This window comes from Sturnus vulgaris, chromosome 7 (genome assembly GCF_052056855.1).
Source record: "Sturnus vulgaris isolate bStuVul1 chromosome 7, bStuVul1.hap1, whole genome shotgun sequence".
In the NCBI taxonomy this organism is placed as follows: Eukaryota; Metazoa; Chordata; class Aves; order Passeriformes; family Sturnidae; genus Sturnus; species Sturnus vulgaris.
The window spans coordinates 36923822-36947353 of record NC_142249.1 but is presented as its reverse complement, the minus strand read 5'-3'; the positions used below and the strand labels follow the sequence as shown (position 1 = coordinate 36947353).

The 23532-nt window shown below is 37.4% G+C and overlaps 1 protein-coding gene across 1 annotated transcript in view; it reads left to right on the top strand.

Annotated features, from left to right (window-relative positions):
* Positions 1–23532, top strand: part of LRP1B (LDL receptor related protein 1B) — a 368685-nt gene that overhangs the window by 330148 nt on the left and 15005 nt on the right. The window contains exons 82-86 of the mRNA XM_088168291.1: positions 3213–3377; positions 11976–12137; positions 16154–16328; positions 16917–17021; positions 18964–19077. Coding sequence (XP_088024417.1) covers positions 3213–3377; positions 11976–12137; positions 16154–16328; positions 16917–17021; positions 18964–19077 — 721 coding nt within the window. The remainder of the gene's footprint in view (positions 1–3212; positions 3378–11975; positions 12138–16153; positions 16329–16916; positions 17022–18963; positions 19078–23532) is intronic.

Genomic DNA, 23532 nt, shown 5'->3' with positions numbered 1-23532 from the left:
TGCCCCATGGGATGAGTATTTCCCACTGTGGGGAGGGAAACTCTTCTTGTCCCAAAGAATGTAGGTCCTGAACCTTGTACTCTATAACATCATCTCCCCATTTAACTTGTCTAGTCCAGAAATTGAGGGATACTTAAAAAGGGAGAAAATAGCAAAAAGATGTCTTTTCTCAAGAATGAATAGCGTTGTTGTAGAAATGCCAATAAAAGGTGTGTATTGTGTAAGTGGAGGAGAGGAATGGAATATCAAAAAATTGAACAAGTGAAAGAAAAAAATACCAGTCTAATTCACAAAGCTTTGATTTGCTGTTTTATCAGTGTTTCTTCTTTGTAAGATTTTCCTTTTGCTTCCAGTAAAAGGGAAAACTCAAAGATGAAGCTGATAAGCCAAACTCTATTAATGCTTGTGTCAAACAGTTTTCCTGGGAATAAAAACATGAGAGAAATGGCAAATCAAAAGTCTTTGATTATGTATTAAAGATGTTAAGATTGAAATAGGCAAAACAAGGCAGCAAAAGGCTAAATATCCAGATTAGGAGAGAATATCTAAAATTACAAGAACTGTATTTCTTTCTTTCATTTTAAAGAGATTCAGTATCTAGACTAGGGGTAGGATGACAAGTGAAATTATATACTGCTGTCATTTCAGAAAAGAAAAGAGCAGCTGAGAGGTCTTTGAGTTTAGCAAGCTCAGAGCAGCATTGAAGGCTGCAGTTAGAAACTTTTCTGATTTTGTCTTTTTAACAAGTTTGTTCCAAGGGTGGGTACTTGCTAGACCTGTTTCCACTTCTTTCTGAGTTATTTTTCAGTAATTCCAATTAACTGTATTCAGCTTTTTATACTAATTCTTCTGTATTTTTCTCCTGTATTCCTTTTCTTCCTGTCTTTTCCTATGGAACCGTTCTGCTCATGCCTCCTACACAAAGGCAGGCATGTCATCCCCTTTTGTACTCAGTTGATGTGAATCAGTGTAATTTGTTTCTTGCCTTTACCTCCAGACAACAAAGCAGCAGCATCAAACCTCATATATTGTTCAAGTCTACTATACTATTTAAAAACTGCCTTTTCCATTGCATCTTTCAATCCTCTTGCTTAGCTTATTTAAAGTCCAAAATTGCTGTATTACCATTTCTCTGTTCCATATTAGAGTTGTACTGAAACTCTTGAATTTGAAATGTTCCATAGAGAATGAAATCTGTAGTAATTTCCATACTTTTTTTCCCAAATTTTATATCTTAATTCTGTGGAATTGCTCTAAAAGAGTAACAGAACATGTTTTTAATGCACTATCAGAAAGGTTCATAAAAATGAGCAGTTGTCTGTACTTCACTGTTATTTATTCTGTTTTTGCCAAGTTCTGCTCCATAAACTCATGACTAATGATAAGTAAAACAGATAAGATAAGCAAAACAAAAATAGACCTTCTCTCCAATAAGATATGCTACATTATCCATTCAAACAACTTCTATAATGAGTAACTGAAGAACGGTTCATGGAACATCAAAGGATTTAATGAACCTCCCAAATTAATAAAACACTGAAGCATCCTCAAACTCCCAAATATAAAGTAGCTTTCCTACAGCAATTGTATATATCCAGGGTGGATACTAAAAAATCAAGTGCAAACAGGATTTCATATTTTTATTGTAAAACACATGAAATAATGAGGTGCCAGTCAGGCCATCACGGGAACTTTAAGATTTGATGCCTAGTTGCAGCTTAGTTTTAGAAAGGTGCAATTATCTGAAAGATGACAGTTTCCAGAAGTTTTGTTTAAATAGGTTGGATCCCAGGTTTTGTGTCTGCACCATCTCAGCACTGGCCGTGAGGCAGCAGACCCTGCTGAGGAGGGGTCACACAGGCAGGAAAGAGAGACTTAGTGCACCCAAATAAAGGGCTCTGCACAAGCAGTTGTATTCCTGGCTTTTACAGAGCTCTTTTTGGAGAGAGCAGTTTAGGTAGAGAACATCCAACATTCCTAAACTGTGCACTTGGAGCACAATGTGTTTCTTTAAACCTCAAAGGAGTTGCTGTGCCATGCCAGTCAATGACAGACCTCAACCAGTAAGGGCCAAACAGGAGCTTTGACTCTTTTACATGAATTGCTGCACTAAAGCAGATGAATTCAGGAACACTCCTGCAGCTGGTGGGTGTATTATTGAAAAGATTTTGGTACTTGTGGCATCCCTCTTGTTTAAAGCCGTGTTGGCTCAATTACTGGATTAGTTAGGAAGCAGTCTGGCTCCACAGGATTGCTTTGCTATGTGACAAATGCAGTCTCATTGCTGAAAGCATGATATGGGCTGGAAAGGTGCTTTTCTGCTTCTTCAGGATTACAGCTGTTTGCATGTTTGAGCATTGTATGTGTGCTCATCTATAACTAATTTGTTGTTGTTATCATTGAGTGATTTTACACCTTGTTCATTGAAATTAATAGAGGTTTACTGTTCCAAGTGTTTCTAAGTAAGGCACAACTCTAATATGAAAGAGCTTCACACGAAGACTGAATTTGGCCTGACCAGAGTTTGTGTCCCCTTACACTTCATCACTAAGAGGGTGGCACTGCTCCCACAAGAATTGTGATTGCAGAGCAGCAGGCAGCTCCCCTTCTCAGGGATTTTACAGTCTGAGCAGAAAAAAATGAATTATCAGAAAATATGATTTAGGAGCAACAATTTTGCATGCAAATGTGAATTTTTGAAGAGGATTTAAAGGCTAAATAATTTCCTCTTATATATTTTCGACAGGACTTAGTTAAGAAGACAGCAGAGAGTGTAGAAGAGAGATCCATAAAAGGCTAATAAAAAAGGGCTGAGGTCAACAGAAAATGACTGGGAAGTTTTCTGAGGTCTCCCAGATGAAACCAACGTTCAATTTTCCAATTCTCAAACTAGGAATTATGGCTTCAAACAAGAATCCATACTATCATTACTGATTTAGATCTTAGGGACACCAACTTCCCTGTGCCATTCAAGAGCTCCCACCAACTCTGCAGCTCCTGGCAGCCTTTCCAGGGTTTATGGTCTTTGAAGTGTGTGGGTTTTTTTCTGTCACTATGGAAACAGAAGGGATAATTTACTTTCTCCATTCTGAAAAGTGGTATTTTGCCCCTCACTGATAGAGATCCGTGGTTGCATTTGAGGTTGCTGTTTTGCCCTGGGGTGAAGCTGGGGTTGTTGAAGCTCTGTGTGTGTGTGTGTGCTCTTGCTGCAGATGACAGCTGTAAATTAACCTGTGAGAATGGAGGGAAGTGCATTATAAATGAGAAGGGGGATCCCCGGTGCCACTGCTGGCCAAGCTACTCTGGTGAAAGGTGTGAAACCAATCACTGCTACAACTACTGCCAGAATGGAGGAACCTGTGGGGCCTCTCTCCTTGGTAAGTATTTCTGAACACCTCTATCTTGCTGCTTTACCTGCATTGTTTGAATTTGTTCATTTTTACGGTATTTTTTCTCTTTATTTGCTCTGTCTCTACTTAAACAATATGCATAAATAGCAGCATATTCCATACATAGTCTTTGTAATCAATAAGGCTTTTCATTCACTTATTTGGGTGTTCCAGCACAATTAAACTGTATACCAGAAAAAGGAGAATATAAGTAACTATTCAGTGTAAAGACTTGTATGTTGAGGAATTGTAAAACAAAATATTCAGTCAAACTATATCTACAACAAGTCTGTACATCTTCTCTAAATTTATATCAAACCACCCCCTAAATTTATATGTGCACACAGAGATACTTGCTGGAATACCTGACCTCAATCCTTTACCTTTGTCTTGCTGGAGCTCACCAAATAGAATTTTACTCCTCTAATTCTCAGGAAGACTTTGTTGATGAGAACTCAGATCCTTCATTTTCCTGAAGGAATTTGAAATTGCATCTCCTAGGTTAGGAGGGTTTATGCTGTTAGAAAGCAGGCACTTGACAATTGGTCTTTGTCCCTAACACAAAATCTCTGTATCTTGTATAATGTTTGGGATAGAGAGGAAAAGTGTAAAAAGAAGTACTCTAAAATGTAGCAATTCTGTGAGAAGGAAGAAATAGAATTCTATTTTCTGCTTCAAGGACTATTTAAATATTTGACTCAAAATACAAGATCTGGAGAAGAGTTTGCTGCCTCTTCAGAAGCTTTCATCTTTTTAAGATGCTGTGAATAATTTTCTCCTGTGTGATGAAGTGGCCACCACCCTCTGAAGGAAAGTCCAAGCACTTGACCTTGAGAAGTTTGTGACTGTTCAGCACAGAGATTCCTCTGTAATGCAGAATTATGTGGCAGAGAGGGCTTAGATTGTAAAGATTTCCTCAGCACTCCTTACTAATTAACCTTAGCCTATGTAGTTTGGTAATTTAGCTCCACTTACTGACTTCTCTGGAGCCTCCTCCCATTGACTGAAGCGTGGTGGCAAAATTCCAAGTGAGTGTAAGTCTAGTAATTTATTCTTTCAGTTCTGAGTAGTTGAGGGTTAATAATGTTGTTCATAATAATGACTAAATATCAGAAAATGAGAATTACTTGTACTGGAAGTTGATGAATTAGACTTTAAACTGCTCCTAACAGCTGATGGAACTACTGACACAAATGATAAGTGGAGATTTTTATCAATGTGGTGAGATCAATAAATGCTAAGTGAGGATGTGCAAGTGAATGGAAGTGATGGTTTAAATGGCGTGCAGAACTTCCTCATCATCTGAAGAGAGGATGTTTATTCCCACATTTTTATATGTCTGGCATCTAATTGATTCTTTTGTGGGGTTAAAAGGCTTAGTAAAATTAATAACTTGGCTCCTGGAACTCAGCTCTGTTGTGAGTCCTGCAGAGACCCCAGGGTTTTCTTTAATCCTTTTCTTTTGGCAGTAGCCACAGGGCTCGCTCACCTCCAGCAGTTTGTTCTCCCTCTCCCAGGCAGCTCACACTTGCTGTGCTCACACAGCTATCCTATCACATGGATATTTTTAATTTTCATTTTCCTGCTAAATCCAGCCTCTGAAATCTCTCAGCCTTGCTAAAACAATTAGTGCAGTAGGTTTTGCCACCAGTGGGTAGAGGCAAGATATGAGCAGGGTCTACAATACACTTTGTTTAATTCTTAACATTGGCCTGGGGAGGGCAGGAACGAGCCTGGGGATGAAGGAATAAGCCTGGGGATGAAAGAATGAGCCTGGGGAGGCAGGAATCAGCCTGATGCTGGGTCTCAAATGGAATGATGTGTCTGCACTAAATTACATCAGGAGAGCCAGCATGGGTGTCACCACAGTCCACATTTCATTGTTCAATTACCTGATTTGGGGGAATCCGAACCATTAACAGCAGCTAAAGTTTATTGTAGCAGGCATGACCAAAGTGTGCCTTTAAGAGCTGAGAGCAGCACAGAGCTGGTTCTGATTGCTGTTCCTGTGCATACCCACTGATAGGAGTATTATTCTGCTGTGCTGGATCCCTTTAGTTTCATCAAATTTTTAAGAGTCATATTTCAAGTTAACCAGATGTCCTATCTGCCATTTCCAATTCATGAGGGTAGCTGTGCCTTGAAGCCCATACCATAACTTTCATGTGCTGGAAATGTGGAAAAAAGACCTTGTATCTTTCTAAATCACAGTGGCTCCATCCAATATTCCAGATAAAATGTTCAAGTTGATGTCCATCTCATCTTCCTTGCATGCCTAGCCCCTGCACCCTGTAAATATTCTATTAAGAGGAAATCTCTATTTCTTATCAGGCTGTATTTCTTATCTTTATCAGTCCATGAATCATGTGTTACTGAAACAAACTAGCATGCCAGTGAGATGCTCCTTATCACAATTTAATCTAACCCATGATGTACCAAGGCTGTTCTGTGTTTTACAGAGAGAAGTTACACTGGACTCCCCAAAAGCATTGAAAAATGTAATTAAACCAAGAAATCTTCATTCCTCAAGTGTTTTTGCAGCAACCATTTTGTCTTTCCAGTCGAGCACGCAGTCCTTGAATTGGGCAGGGCACTTGTAGCTGCAGGGGATGCACAAGCCCTTTGCAGCTGGTCTGAGGGTGTGAAATCCAGACCAGCCTTCTCCTTGTCTCAGCATTCCAGGCAGAGCTGATCTGCTTGCCAGGCTCATGTGAGAGTTATTAGTCTGTTGTTACTTTATTCTTGCATATTTCTACGCATAGGGATGAAAATGTTCTTTATTAGCAGGAATTGCTCCGTTTCTCATTAATGGTTTTAGAACTTCAGCATTATATTTTGTCTAGATTTATAGTTTGTCCTACCAGGTTGATCTGTCTGACAGCAATAGAATCATGGAATCATTAAGACTGGAAAAGACCTCTGAGACTGAGACCAGCCCTTAACCCAGCTCTGCCAGGTCCACCACTAAACCAGGTCTACAAGTGACACATCCTTTCAATCCCTGTGTTCCAATAGGTATATTGCAAACAAATTTTGGTAAAGAACTCAGTCAATTTCTGTAAAGTATAAGGTTACTGTTTTAAAATTAAGTCAGCTCAGTATCATTTGACTTTGATCTGCTGAGTGCTGTCTGTGTGTGCTTCCCCTGCACTACAGTGCTCACAAACACCTCCTCAACAAGCAGCAGTCACACTTCTGATCCATTATACATCTGACTCATCAAAATGACCTGCTAAACTCATGCAATCAAGTGCTACATGTTTTCCCAATTTTGCCTTTTTTTGAAGTGGATTTTTGTTCAAAATGATGACAATTTGTCCTCTGGAAGTTGCAGAAGCCATACACATGCCAGTGCAAATCTAAACCCATCTGCAAAATATAAATGACCTGTGATCATTTCAGCTTGCTTGACCCTCTCTTTCTTGGAGGCTTGAATTGCCTTTGCCAATTCTCACATATTATTCTAACAGCTTTGATGCAGTTGATCTCACAAGTGTCATTTTGTACACGTGGCCTCTGGAGAGCTAAGGGACTGCCAGAAATTTTAGCCTCATGAGATGATGCTTCCAAAGGGTCCCCAGAGCTGGAAGCTTCCCCAGCAGTCAGGGAATTTCCTTATTGATAATTTCTGGCTCAAAAAATGAGATTTCCTGGGAATGAACCTTGCTTCATACTCTGATCCAAATAAAATGATGCAGCATACAAAATACTCTTCTGGTGAATGTGTGTGTTCTAGTGAATGTGTAAATCCTCTTCTCTTTCCCCACCTAATATAGAATAGTAATGTGATAACTAATTAAGTAAATTGCAGAGTATTACTAATTTTTTAAAACATGATTGTGCTAAATCTTTGCTGGATGTGTTAAGTTGTAGAACCTCATTATCTGCACACAAATGTTAATTTGTTAAACAAATCCCACTGGCAATTCAGGGATTATTCACTGTTGGCTTACTTACTGCTAAGCCTTTTGGCAAATTCCTATGTGAACGTTATATAGCCAGAGATTGGAGCAGCTTTAATTAAAATTTATAAGTTTACGACAGTTGTATTGAACTACAATAATTGAACAAAGAAAATGTCATCAGTTAATTAAAAGTGCACATCTGAGACATGTAATTAAAAGTTTGGGTGTAATAATGAACACTTTCCAGTAAGCCAGTTTAATGGGAATTTGGGCAAAAAAAGTCAATGTTACCATAAAAACACACTTCGGATTCTCCATGTAGTTTAAAGTAAAAATATTGCAGCAATAGTTTGCTGATTGTCTCAAACACACTAAGTTAACTAGTTCACAAAATCTGATAAATCCCTTCATACAATACAAAAGGTGTGTCTAATCATATAGAATTGTGATATTTGAGTGAATATGAGTGAAAAATAAAATTGTCTTTCCTCTAAATGAAAATGTGTGAAATATTCTGGAAGAATCATTGTGTATGAAGCAGAGACTATTTTGTGTTCTATTTTCTGAGCAAAACCAGGTGATTTAGTGCCCACTGAAAATGCTGCCAGTGAAGAACCTGGTTTGCTATTGCCACATCAGTCCCAGGAGTTTTCCATGGTGTTGTCAGCAGGACGGGGATGTGGGAAGGGTGAGGATGGTGTTTCACTGGAGCTGCTCTCAGGTGCCAGCAGAACCACCAGCGTTGGAAAAAGCAGCCCTTGAGAGTACTCAGAGATATTTAGAAATTGTTCTTTTCTCCTTTTCTTTTCCATAACACAGAGACTCTGTATCTCTTGGGATAAATCCCAATCAGCTCACCTACTAATTATCTTCAATAATGCAGCCTCTCTCCACTCCTATTGTTTCAGTAAAGCTAATTATGGTTCATCAGCGACACAGAAATGAATTATTGTGATTCCCACAGACTGCTGATGGCAATTCCAAAGGACAAGATATTGCTTACAGAAAGCTCATGTAGATCCACCTTGTTTTCTTTAATAGTGACAGCTAGTTCAATATTGGAATTAATTAACGTTACAAATAACAACTTAAAAATACACATAGCTGGTAGTGAATTTACCAGTGACTGGAAGAAATAAATAATGTAGGTTTCAGTGAAGACATCCGGATGATCTCATTTTTCAAAACTTGTAGAAAGCTTACAAAAATAATACTATTGACCTAGGCTTTACTTATTTTTATTATTTTTAAAATTTTATTTAGTTTTTGAAAATACACAGTGTTTCTCTGTTGCTTACATAATATCATGAATGAAAATTGATCTCCTTAGAATTCTGATCCTTGCAAAAGATATGTAAATATAAGTTTAAGATATATGAATGAATTCCCAAAAAAAGTCACCCACATATTACGGAGAAAGTAATCCAAGATATTTATGAGCAATTTTTGAAGTTTATTTGAAAAGTTATTACATATACAGTAGTTATTATGTAAAAAATTAAATTGACAAACTAGGAGTAACAACAGCCTCGGTATCTGAACCTAATTGAACATTGAAACATTTTGATCCCTGGTTTGTTTGTTTGGGTTTGGGTTTTTTTTTTTTTTTTTTTGGTTTGTTTTGGTTTTTTTGTTTGTTTGTTTGTTTGTTTGTTTGTGGTTTTTTTGGGTTTTTTTTGTCTGGTTTTTTTTTTGTTTGGTTTGGGGGGGTTTTTTGCTTTTTGTTTTGTTTGTTTTTTTTTTGTTGTGATTTATGATTTTTTTTGTAAGAAAGGGTGAAACTATATTTCATGTCTATGTGAAAAATTTCATATATTTTTTCATATCCTACAGCAGAAAATAACTTATGCCTTAGAGACACCATAATATGTTCTCCATTATTCTATTAAATTCTGTTCTGCATTTGAAGCAGTTTAGCATTCCATAAACCACTTTCCATGTGAATATTTTTCTATATGCTAATGTATTGTGAATCTTTCAGTGGTGGTGTCAAGAATTAAGAGAGAGTTTTAATTCTGAGTCTGTAGAGCTCTAGTCCTGAGATTTCATGACCAGAGAAGGTGCTGGAGCTCTCTGTGCATGAGCTCATCCTGCAATTTCTGTTAGTTGGGTTATGTGACATCTTGGTTACGTGATTGTTTCCTTTGCAAATCTAAATCTGTCTTCTGATTCCATGATACAAAACCTTATGGCATTGTTTGACATTGTTTTAATGCTGCAGTTTTGTTAAACTGTTCCTGGAACCATTTTTCTTTTGTATCAGAAATAATTTATGAGAATAAGGCAAATGAAAATGTCATTATTAGTATTATTTCTGGTGTCAACAGTCTGTGTATAAATAGGCAATGGACTGTTAACATTACTGAATGCCATGTTAAATTGAGTGACAAAAAGGGGGTTTAGGCTAGACTGTATTAAATTTTCATTTAGCTGTCAGCAGTTTGGCATATTTATTAGTCTACTTTAGCAAAGAATAGAATAATCTTTTCTACAAACTAGAAAAATATCACTGTCTCATCATTTTAACAAATAGAGGAATATTAATAATGAAAATGGATTTCAGACCTCCAGATCTATGTTCTATCACTATTTTATCTTTTTTTTTACTGAAATACTGATTCAGATGAGGGATTATGTGAAACCTCCTGTCTTCGGGGCAGAAATTCAAATACAACTGTATACATGGGGAAAAACAAGTGAAATCTGTGCTAACATCTGAGTTCAACATCTTTGATTTAATGTTTAAGTCACAGGGGACAGATATGAATAACCAGACTGATGCATATTGAAGTAGTTTGAGCTATTTTTAGGTCAGTGGTTTTGTTCCTGCTGTACTCATTAGAGAAAGAGACTAACTGATCTCATGGCCCTTAGGATGATTTGCAAAACACTTTAAATTAGCATAGCTTAAAATAGAAAATAGAGAAAAGAATTACGTGAAGTGTGTCGTGTTAGAAGGGTAGGAAGTAAGTGAAGGAAAAAGATTGAATAAATCATTTTGCATGAGTCAGAGAGAGGAAGTAAAAGGAGGGTTCTTCACTTGCTTTGAAAAATTCTCCAGTGAATTTGATTTTAAATGATTGCACAGAACTAAAAGAAGGGCAGACCAGAAGAAAAATTGAATTGTGGGGTTTGTGGAATACTCAGTTTAATCTTAATTACTCAATAACACAGTCAGCTAAGTGGAGAAGAAAGACCAGCAAGGTAAGCAGGGTTGCACATCTCAGAGTTTCAGATGCAGCTGTGGTGAACCTCATGAGGCAGGTGGGAAAGTAGGGTGGAGACACTGGGTTGTCAGTGATAAAATCAGAGGGGTTATTTTTCCTGTTTATGCCTGTAATTCCAGTCCAAAAATTCCAATTTGTTTTGATGAACACAAAATGGTGAAATGTTTTGGGTTGGAAAGAACTCTAATTCTCATCTTGTTCCAACCCGTCCTGTCTGCCCTTTTATTTCAGAAGGGTGTTCAGGACCTGCTTAATCTTCATCTGTTTCCTTCCTGGAAGCCAGGAAAAATAAAAGTGTGAAACTTGTTCTCCATAAATTTAAGAAAATCCTTAAAGCTGAATGAAAGTGAAGAGGAGGGTGGGGGAAAAATAATGTCTTGCAAGAGATAATCAAGAATAAGAATAGTTTATTAGGAAGTGGGAAGAGAGATGTCTGGTTGGACACATCAGGTCATTTACTTGAAGATTATAAATGAGATAAAAAAGCAAAGTCAGGAGATGGAAAAACATTAATGGGATCTAGAAGTTTGTTTTAAAGAAGATAAGCCTTAAGAAAATAAGATGGGAAAGTGGAAGGGTTTAATGAAACAGTGGAATTGTAACAAAGCTATAAATCCTTTAGACATGAGATTTAGATAAGGAAAAAAAATGGGAAAATTACAATAGAGAAGAATCATAGAAGGAAAATGCCTTGGGTTTTAAAGACTATTTTAAAATCCTTTGAAAAGAAGCTGTAGACTAGGAGTTCATTGTGTGCAAATGTTCATCCCGAAGTGTTAACTGCTTTTCAGACATTGAATATTGATGTTACAGGCATCTTTGGTCTGATGCCAGACAGCAATTTTTATGTAACAGTCTTCATTATCTGAGAGGAGTGGCATAACAAAACAGGCACAGATACTTGTGGTTTATTAAAATTGTTCTGTAAAGTGTAGCTATTAGTGCATAAGTAAATATTTGTATTTCATGTGATTATATATCAAGGTTTGTAGATTTGATATTAATGTAGTGCACATAATCTGAAGAGATACCAATGGTGATCATACAAACAGTTATCTTTTGCAGCAGGAGGAACCCAGCATGGCAGGATGATTTGGTGATTTCAGTTATATCCTAAATTCCTGCTTCGGACTACCTTTGACATGATTGTATATTTTAAATAATGACTTTTTTTTCTCATAAAAGAGTCAATGACTGTACATGCACAAGCACAATAAAAATGCACAGATGCAGTTTTTGAGTGCCCATATCTCCCAGAGCCAATTTCATTTTTCAAAAGTTCTGCATTCAAGCGATGTTTCAAAGGCGCGTTCTCTCAGCGTCGAGAGAAACACGGTTGGGCTCCAACTTTGAAACTTCCTACTCTTACAGCAAATCTGCTTTAAGAAAGTTCTGATTATTGTTGTAATCTGTATTTATTTTTATCATAAAATAGCTCCCTCTCTTTTGGACAGGCCGGCCGACCTGCAGCTGCGCCCTGGGTTTTACGGGGCCGCGCTGTAACCAGACGGTGTGCGAGCGCTTCTGCCAGAACGGGGGCACCTGCAGTGTCACTGCTGGCAACCAGCCCTTCTGTGCCTGCCTGCCCGAGTACACAGGAGACAGGTGCCAGTACTGTGAGTAATCCCCACAAATTATTCCTTCTGGGTCTGCAGTAAAAGTTCTACGCAATGGAAGTTTAAAACCCGCGTGGGTGTTTTTTTTTTTTTTTTTTACGGCTATTCATGCTGCTGAGGCAATGTCATCTGATGTATTCAGGTGATCTTTGAGCATATTTCTCTCCTTCTACAAGGTTAGCTGAAGAAAGAGCTTTTTTAGGAATGATTTATTGTTATTTTCATGAATGAGCCGTAGAGTGGAGCGGTACAAGACAGATGACTTTGTCAGTAGCCATGAGATAATTGCGTTAAAATTTTCTACTACAACTTGTCATATGTTTTGTTATGCTGGTAATGAATTGACATAGTTGGTTAAAGAACCTTCTAATCTTTATAGACCAAAAAGTCTTTTAAACTGCTCCTTTCCTTTGTTTTTTACTTCTAGCCTCAGCAAGCAGCACTTTGAGGATTGCTTTAAGTTTCACATTGCTATATTCCTTCAACTTGCTCAAAGATCACCCTGAGTATGATTTCTGCCCCATCCCGGTGTTGAAATTGTAAAGGATTTCTGAATGTTACTCTCGTTTATTTCTCAGGACTTAGATTCTGTCTTTTGCATCTGATTTTCTCACTGTTTTTTCATTCCACTGACCCATCAGCCTCTTCTCACTGAGATAGTTTTCTGAAGGCTTCCATGCCCTTAGAAACGCTTTTCTCACTTTCTACAACTTCCTCCAATTCTTCACTTCTTTAACAGAGGAGTAAGAAAAGTACATTATCAACCAATAGGCATTTTGCTCTTACTTAATTTATTTTTTTTCTTGCCATGCTTTGGTTTTCTTTCACCATTATCTCTTTTCAGTAACTCAAGACGCATGAACATAATCTTGAATTTCTTCTTTTGGTCACTCATTTACAAATGTCAGTGTGTCTTCCCCATGTCTTTTCAAAAATGATGACTGACAAGAAACCTTCCTTAAGTTAGAAAAAATTACTTTACTGAAGTCTGCATGATGTTTTTTAATCATCTCCTTTTTTCTATTCCTGCTTTGCTTTGACTGAAACATTCTAAAGGCAAGGACTGTCACAGCCTTGTTAGACTGTCATAGTGCTTGTCATAGAACATTAAATGTGAAAACCATCACCTCTTTTGTACCTTCAGTGAATTTGCTGAAGAAGGCTTGATTTAAGAAAAAAAAGGATAGGAAATTAGCTGTTATAAAGGTTTCATTTACAATTATCTACAAGATACAAAAAGTATTTAGGTTTAGAGAAAGGTCTGTCAAACAAGGAAAAGGATAGTGTGTATCTTAAATAGGATTTGTACTGAAGTAAACTGAATATATTTCCAGTTGGGAGACTATGAAATAAATTGAAACCTTTGAATGGAAAACCAGCAGTAATTGTGATTTTCTCCCCATTGGTATTAAACAAACTGCATGAATCCACAAATAAGTATCTGCAAACACAATTGGGTATTTGAAAATAGTATAGTACATAAATCATGCACAGACAGACACACAGATTAAGGAAAATATTTACTTGAGGCTTGCCCAAAACCAAACAAATTGTTTCTAGTTGAATGCTTCTGCAAACATTTTTTTTCTCTTTTTTTTTTTTTTTTTTTTTTTTTTGAGAATTAATTTAAATGTAAATTTAGGAGTACTTTTTAAAGAGTGCTTGTTATCAGATTTGGATTGTCTGGGATACTGCCACAATACAGAGACTCGAAGACATTATAAAATACAAAATAAAATCTTCTATGGGGTAAAAAAAGTCTTACAATCTTTTAGAGTATTTTCTGGTGGCCAATAATTTTTGTGAAATTACAGTGGTCTACAGTTAATAATGTGCATATAAAGTCACATCTGTTATTTCTTTTTCTTTATTCACACATGTGCATGATCTTTTGCTTTATTAATTACCTTCACTTTGTATGCCAGTTGGAATACATTAATATGGCATTATTGCAAAGATTGGGTGCCTCACAGTCTTTTTCACAGACTTTTTCAGTCTGTCTTTGCTGTGATTGAAGGTAGTTCATGTGCAAAGGATGACACATGAATGTGTGTAGGTATTTTACTCCTGCTCCCAAGCTTAAAATATTATTAGTGGATTTTTATGGCAGAGAGAAGACATTTGCTTGCAGTATTACCAGCTTGCAAAGACCTTATTTTCCTCACACTTATCGTCTCCAATTACCCAATGCAGAGTTTCTCCTGTGCTTAGTTCACATAAGGGCTAATAACCTAAATGTGTGCTCCATGTCAAGGCACTGGCATGGCTGAAATAAATTTAAGTGACTGAATTTACATAGAATTCTACTAACATTGCACATGTTATTAAATACACATAAATCTGATGCATTTGAATGCTGCTCCCTGTTTTAAATTCCAGAAAAAAGATACACAGAGTAGCTAAAGTTCATTTCTTGTATCATTTAAGGCCCAAACTACCTAAAAAATAGGAAACATTTTCATGCAGTTACAATCATTCAAAGTTAATATGGTGATCCCACAAGCTGAGACTTTCTCTGAAACTGAAATCCCCCTTTTTTAGTAGAAAAAAAGATATAATTTTCTGTCATTTCAGCCCAAATGTAGCATAAACATTTTAGGTACTGCAGATGACAAAGGTGTTTGTGACTGCAATCAAACCTAAAAAAACTAATAATTGTTTTGACATATGACCTTCCTATTCCTACATATTTGTGGCTTTTGATTTTTTTTTTGTCCTAATGTACATGCAAGCATACGCCTCTTGCACTGCTCTTACATCAAATCACTCTCAGTATTAGCTTTCAAACTGCAGTAGTTTTTGTTCCAAAAAACAGCCCCCCTGCTGCAAATTACCATTCCATACCTGGAACTGGGGAATGAGAAACAATGAACAACCTCATTTAGTGTCTTTTAAGCTGCTCTAGTTGCTGATCCCTTAAGCAGCTGAGCCTACAGCCTGCACAGACAGGTGGAGACATATAATGAATATTCAAACAGAAATAACTCCTCCAACAGCCATGCTCTGTCCCTCAGCAGAACTCTTCCAGCAGTACTCACTCCTTGGAGAGGAGGGAAAAACAGCACAGAGTAGCATAATCAAAATGTATTTCTGACTTGGAGGTACCCTCACAAGTGATGCACAGAGAAGCTGTGGCTGCCCCATCCCTGGAAGTGTTCAGGGCCAGGCTGGATGAGGCTTGGAGCAATCTGGAATAGTAGAAGGTGTCCCTGCCCATTAAGGAGCTTAAATGTTCACTTTAAAGAAAAAAAAAGCCACAAAATACAATTGTCACTACCACAAAAATAAAAATTAACCAAAATGTTAAGACACAAGTATTTTGTAGCTCTTGGCAGCTTCTTCAGTTAAGCAGTTTGATTTTTTAAAAGGTATGAAAACTGAGACTGTGACTGGTGGTTCTGAAGAGTTAAGGAATTCACTACTAGAAATCTCAGCCCTACTGGCATTTAAACAGTTAAATACCATAATGGGGTCTTGCACAGTCTGTAAAGCTTATGCATGTATGTAGTACTTTGCAGAACTTATGGATTATGTCTTTATATATTATTATTAGAACTTCATGAAATTTTAATATGTGGATAAATGAAAATAAAACTTAATTATTTCAAAATATCGTTTCAATTTCAGTTTAGCATAATGCTGTTAATGGTAATGTGAATGTATCAGAAGATTTTTATTCAGCCAACATCCCATTAAATACATTAACATTGCTCTGCTTTTCTCATCAGGAGTCTTTATATTATGTGGGATGATGCCATAAATGGTTAGATAACTAGAAGGAAAAAACAACCCTCTTATGAGTTTATACTTCCATTTCACTACCCAAGATTACATTGTTAATATATTATATATCTGTTTACGGGTTATTCTCGATTCCTGTGGTTACCAGCAAGTCACGGGCTTCAGTTTTCATTTTGTTTTTATTATAGCACCTTCTAAAACGTGAAAGAAACGGATCACTTGTTTCTACAGTGCTCCTCGATGTCCTTTAGTAATGAGGGCTGGTGTTGTTTCAGACGTTTGCCACCACTACTGCGTCAATTCGGAGTCGTGCACCATTTCTGGCGACGGCAGCGTGGAATGTGTGTGCCCAGGGCGCTTCGAGGGCCCCAAGTGCGAGCTGGACAAGTGCCTCAGGTGCCACGGGGGACGCTGCATCATCAGCAAGGACAGCAGTGACGTGGTGTGCAAGTGAGTGGGTGTGGGGGAGAGCTTTTGTTCCCACTCAGACGTTTATCAGCAATTCTCTCGCGCTCGGCTCTGGAGTGGTCCCGTCACATCAGTTCCTCTCTGTAGTTCCTGCCCATACAGAACCAACTGGCTCCTAAACTGGCTTCTAAAACCAGCTTGTGGAGCACTCCTCACTGGGGGAAGCACAGGAGACTGAATGGCTTTTCACTTGGAAACATTGAAATTAATCAAGTTAGCAATGGAGTTCTTCTACACTGTTGAAATGTCTTCATTCTACATTATCTGTGACAGTGATAGAGACATACTAAATATTGTTGGAGGCATAGGTAACATGTGCTGCTCTATTGCTGAGTGATTGTTTTGTATTACAGTGAGTTTATTTTCATTAAAAGAAAGATGAAATATATATTGCTCAATAATCTCATTGCCTGTGCTAATTTTTCAAACCAGAAACCTAGAATTCTTTCAATTAGTAGATCTTGTAATAATATATTAAAATACTGGTTTTACAATGAAATGCTTAGATTTATTAAAATACTGATTATGCTTTGCTTTTTTTTTTTTTTCTTTTCTTTTTAACCATGGCAGTTGCACTAATGGAAAGATTGCCTCTACCTGTCAGCTGTGTGATGGCTACTGCTACAATGGTGGCACCTGTCAGCTGGACCCAGAGACAAATATACCTGTGTGTCTGTGAGTATCCTGCATCCTGGAGATCATTAAGATGCCTGTATGACAACAAATAATAACATTATGATGCATGTGTCTGCATTTTTGGTCTCTACGATGAATAATGTGCTGGTTGCAGTTTCAACTTGCAGTGTTTGTTTTCTAGCTATTTCTGTAGCCTCATACTTTGCATACCTTTTTGCAAAAAGTGTGTTGAAATTTAGAACTAAAGGCTCTATTGTGAATGCATATAGATAGAAGACTTACAGTAATTTCAGGTCTGTTCAGGCTTTTTTTCTGGAATACAAACTTGAGGTTGCCTGCCCTACTTCTAAGAGGTGGATTAAGTCTTTTCTCCTACAGAGATGGTCAGATTTGGAGGCAAAATCCTCCTCCTGGTGGCTTGAGAATACAAAAAATAATGTCAGTGTTATTTCCCTAATGGGGATATGCTCATGTATTTCACATTTCTGTCCTAACCTTCCCACTGCCCAGAGTATTGTGGCTGTTCTGGGGTGAGATTGTGCTCTCCCTCCTGTGTTATGGTCAAGAGAGTAATTCAGGGTGCTTTTCTTAAGCTCAGACATAAAATGCCAAAGAAATTTGGATTCTGTAATCTAGAAGTGAAGTACTGTTGTAAGCAGAAATGCCTACATTCTACTCCTTTCTTGAGAGCTATGGTGTATCTTCTTTTACATCTGCTCCATATAAAGTACTGAATTAGTCACTGTAGCAAGAAATTAATTTCTTTCCTGCTCTCAGTTACTCTGAGCTACCTAGTCATACTTTTTATCTATTTATTTCCTTAAAATATTAATTTCACAATGGTCTTCCACTTCTCCAAACAACCTGGAGGTCAGAGCATCCTCCAGGCTGGAAGACAGAATTGGACATGAGTGTCTCCTTCCCTGGGTGACATTAGCAAATTGTTGCCCAAAGGGATCTGGCACTTCAGCTTTGTGAATACAGATACAGCCATTCCTTCATTTTGTTGATGCAGGTGATCTTGGAAGAGAGTTTTATTCAGACTCTCAAAGGACTTTCATAAATGCCTAGATTTTGTCAGTCTGACCAGTGGAAGAGGTGGGCCAAGGGTTCCTCCCTGTGAGAGCTGAAGCAATTCTGCGTGAGAAAAAGGACACAATTATAGTGGCACTATCACTGAAAAATTGTCAAAGGATACGTGCAGATTTGGGGCTAAAGACAATGTAATTTAATCTGGCATGGTAGCCCTTTTTCATTTGGAAATACTTTAAGTGCTTATTTTTCTCTCTCATTATTATTTTTTACCTTTTTTACCATTTTGCCCCTTATTTGTGCTTCCTTTAAATGTCTTTAGTTGCGGACTAGAGATTGATAAACCCTGGCAAAAGGAGAATATCACAGCTATGATATGGAAGGCCCAAATATGCTGGCTAAGCCTGGTGATTCATTTGCTTAAATACCTAGAATGGCTATTTTGGAAGCTTGTGACTTTTCATTAATTTTTCTTCTTATAAAACAATATTTTGTTTGTTTTTTTTAATTCACATGGAACACCATAGCATCTCAAGGAAAAAAAAAAGGAAAATGTTTTGTGCTTTAATTTGTGTGTGGATTTACAATACATAAATGCTGCAGCATACACCAACACCATTAGCAATGCTAAGAAAATGATAATGAACATTTTTAAGGCCATTGCAATCTGGATCAATCAATAAAAATGTACATCTGACAATAATACTCTGAGAACCCTTCAGGCAGTATAGCCCATTGTTTCAAAAACTGTTTGAATAACACTCATGAGCAAACTTTTCAGTATTGTCAGATGGACATTCCATGAAAAAAAACCGATTTGATTTTGTCTTGTGTGAGTGTGTGCCCGTGTATGTGTGCGTGTCTTGCCGTCGTTATATATAATGCGTTTAAAATCTGTTCAGCACAAGGCAGAATATTTATGTAGGTCTATTTTACTGAAATTCTGCAGATGCTCTGTGGGGTTTAAAAGTCAGCGCTGTGACCAGAAAGTGAACCCTTGTGATTACTACTGTCAGAATGAGGGAATTTGCACTTTAACCACGTTTAATGAACCGAGATGCAAGTAGGTTTAACCTTCCACTTAATGCTGCACATTCTGTGACATCATTCCAGGCCACAGTTCATTGGTTCAAGTCATGCACATTCACATACATTTCACAATATATACTTAATCTGGGGGACCATTTCTGTAATACACACTTATCCTTTGAGAGTTGCACTGATGAGTATATTTAAAAATACATTTGGATTGTGTGTATCATCATTAGAGGAAGAAATAAAAAGCCTTTTTTTTTTTTACTAAATAAATTGGAAAATCCTGAAAATTACACTTGGCATCTGTTTCTCATGTTTTGAGATATTTTACCAAGTTAATCCTACATAGCATAAAGTTTAGTGAACAGTGATGTTACACATGTTCTGTAGTCCAAACCTGACTTTCTAGTTCTTATCTGTACAGGGGAAGGAACAGAACAGCTATTTTGGTGCTACATCAGGAGTTAAGCTTGTATTTGTAAGTCTTGTAGTTAATTTTATGGAAATAATGCTGTAAAACAAACTGTTAAACAAAAGTATGTGAACTACATCATAATGTTGACATCTTTAGTCAAAAAGGAAAATTACGTTTGTATTCTCTACTTTTATAAAGGATTTTAGGTATATTTCTTAAAAAGAAAATTTAAGCTTCATCAGGAAAAGAAGCAACCTTAGTCTTTGAAAATCCTGTGAGGCAGATGTACTGAGAGAGACAAAACACCTGTCAGATGAACATAGCTTCACTCCGTGGTTGGGATGCAAAAGTCAGTAGTGAAATCATGAACCAAAGACTTAGACTTGGGAGAAAATGTGAAATTCACACAGATTTAAATTTAGTGAATGGTTTATGAAAACACTGAATGTCGTGAGGATGTTATGGGGGTGTAGCAAAGACAGTGACTGCTTAGGGTGAATAATGTAATTTTTTTTTTAAGCATGATCTCAGTTGCTTTGTCAGTGTTCTCATGCAATGAAACTCTCTGGCTTGAGGCACCATAAATCCATTGGAAATGAGATTAACTACCTACCTAACCACCTGCCACCTCTTAGACTTGGTAGAGTGTGGAGTGGTCAGCAGTGTATGGGACATGGGTGCTTGGAACTTTCTGTATCTCCTTGTATTATATTTGTTTCAGTCATGCTGCCCTAAGAACAAGATGCTGCTGCCTATAAAGTCACACACTGGATGTACCTTTCCTGTTTTTTATCTAAGCTGCTTCAGGAGCCAATTGTCCAAGGGCTATTGTTTTTCTAAACCAGTCTCTAACTGAGGAGTGGGTGATTTTTAAAAGAAATAGGAGATGCCTGGGTTTATTGTCATTCAGCGGGGATTCTGCTCTCTCTCACAGCCAGCATCAGTTGAGAATGCAAAGTTTACACATAGTCAAGCCCTTATTATCATTCAGTAAAGACAACAGAGAATAAGATTTAGCCGTTCCAAAGGGCAGTCCTAAAGCCATAATTATACAGAGCAATTGTAAGAACAGACTCTCCTTTTGACAACCTGTACTGCTAGCACACATTTTTATTTTATCTTCCTGTCTCAAGGTGTCTTTTTAATGTTGAATGCACTAAATGACCTAAATATCAGTTGCAGTCTGGAAGGAGGCCTTGTGGTTTCCACCTAACCATTTTAGGAATGAATTAAAGCCTTACTGTGGCTTCATACAAGCCACCAAAAAAAGAGAAGGTTTTATGAAGGCCATTGCCAGCTTCATGAAAGCTCTTTCAGGGTTTAAAATGTGCAGAATATGCTAAGATTTCTCTTTGGACTTCTATAAAATCTAGATTATTAATTCTTCACATTATTTTTAGGTATGTGATAATTATTATTTCTCCTCCCCACACATTATTGTTTTTGCTCAATTACAAAGGCTGTGAGAGAATTTCATAATTTTAAAATCTGGGGCTAATGACCTTTCCTGAAAAATGTACCACTTAGGGTGTCTTAAATTAGCATAATCTTATGTATAGTTACTGTCATTTTAGTATTCCTGTACTACATTTTCAAAGATCTCTTTAATACTGCTCACTACTGGGGGGGCTCTGTGTGTGATGTGCAGAACAGTAGAAGCATGTGAGATATGCCTGAATTGCACCAGTAAATTCACAAATCAATTGAAAAAAAGAATGATCAGGAGATCAGATTCATGTGGAAAATAATCAAGGAATGCTTTTTCTGTCTATTTCACAAACTGTGAATTCCATCTGTTCTAGCAGTCTGTCTTTTAATAAATACCTTTATTTATGTCTCTATTTTCTTCTCACTAATTACCTACCTGTATATACATTCCTGCAAGAGAAGAAGGGTTTAGAGAGAGATTACACCTTGTGTGATACCAGTGAAGAGGACTGGAAAGACTTGAAACTTTCAAGAACTCAGGAGTGGCTCTGGTTGTTGAATGGGCAGGGCTTTTATTACAGAATCATTGGCACAGAATATTGCTCTCTCTCAGCTTTGTTTCTTTCATCATAACTATATGTTGCTATAATTCCATCTTTTTTCTTTGTATTACTATTGTTATTTATACCTGCACATGGATGTGTTCTATTGTTATTATCTGCAAATAAATGTGATCAAATCATAACCCCCTTAGGCATTATAGAAATATAAAAATCAGAAGACAAAGTACAGCATTATATTAGTTGCCTTTTGCTGGATGTGCTGACTGTTCAGAGGGATTCAGGTGTGTGTGGTATTTCAATATTAGAACAAACATCAGTTCCTCTGTAAAGAACAATTCATCCTGAAGAGTTAGTGAGAAGGAACAGACCATGCAGGAGCTTGGAAGAAAACCTAAGTTTACTAACAGAGGAAACTGAAAAGTGAAGGATGAAGAAAGAATAAATCACTTCATTTCTTAATGGAGAATTTTGGTCAAGCAACAGGTTAAAGGCAGTGAACAACTGGGGAGAGCACAAGTTGTGGAATTACTTAAAACTGATAAGGAAGTTTGAACCTGGAAGGAAGTGCAGACATGGATAAATTAGGAAAAATAGCTCCTGCAGGAGTGAAACAAGCAGGAGAGCTGTTCTTACCAAATCCTGGAATGCTTTTGGTTGGAACGGACCTCACCTTGTTCCAGCCCCTCTGCCATGGGCAGGGACACCTTCCACCAGCCCAGGCTGCTCAGAGCCCCTGACACTTCCAAGGATGGGGCATACACATTTTTTCGGGGAAACCTGGTCCAGTGCTGCCAAGCTGTTCTTTCCAGCTTTATATCCAATAGGCTGGAGAGAGACACGGTGAGCACCTGTGTGTGTGAGTTTAGGTCCCAGAATTCAGGAATAAAAGTGTGCACTCCTCTTTATGGAGGAGGTCCCCTGCAGCTCAAGGTCCTGTGGTGCTGTACCTCCCTCCTGACATTCCCTTCATGAAAAATCCTTGAATATGAACAGTTTTTATGTAAGTGCAGCTTGTACAAGTGCTGCATTTACATGTAGGTTTATAATAAATAAACTCATCACTATGGCAAGCCTCTGCTCAAAAAAGGTTCGGGTACATCTATGGTCCAGTTGTGGACAAGAAAGGGACCATAGCATGCAGTCCTCTGGCTGGCATTTTCTGAAGGCTGAGTAGAAAAAGCCACTATGGTGTAGAAGAGCCACAGGATTGAAAAGCCTGGCTAAGAAAAGGCCCTGGTAACCCTGAGAGGCAGCACAAACCAGGAAATTTTATCAAGTATCCTGCAATAAACGCTTTCCATATGATTTCCTGGGGTATATTTAATGAGCTCCCCAATTGCAATTACAAAAGGAATTTCACAGCATTCTGCCAGTCCTTTGAGAGCTTTCTTTTTCAACTAAAAATATCTTTGGTATAAATATCTTGAAATTGAATATAATCCGCAGGTTATACCTTTGTATGATAAAAGTTCTTTTATCCACTTTGTACCACAAACTAGTATTAGTTCAAGAACCAAATGAAAACAGGGGTTTGAAGAGTGGTTGTCAGAGGAGGAAAGTTTAGGATCTTGGAAAAGAGGAATATGTATATTTTTCATGGAGCATTTACTAACTAGGCTTTAATGCAGATGTCCTTTGTCCATGGGTTTAAAATTGTTCACATAAAACTTGTATACTATTTGCTGCTGTTATCACTGCTTGGGAAAAACTTAGTCTTTTCTCATTCCTTTTTTGTTTTACCATTTCAATCTCTTTTTCTTTTCTTTTATTACTCAGTGTAATTTCCGCTACAGTAGCAGTTACCTGGACACGCTTTTACATATTTTCTGTTATTATTTTTAGTACTTGTAAATCCTCTGTACTGTACACATATTGCTAATTGCATGCTGGTTAATGACTCTCAGTTTCTTTTTCTTACCCTGGGATGAATGAGGCTGAGCTGCTCTTGGAAGTTGTTCCTTTACAGTGAACATCATGCAGCAACTGTGAATAATGATTTGTACATGGTAATCTCATGCCCAAATTAAAATTAATTTTTAAAGTCACTTTTCCCCCCCCCCACATATTTTGTGACTAT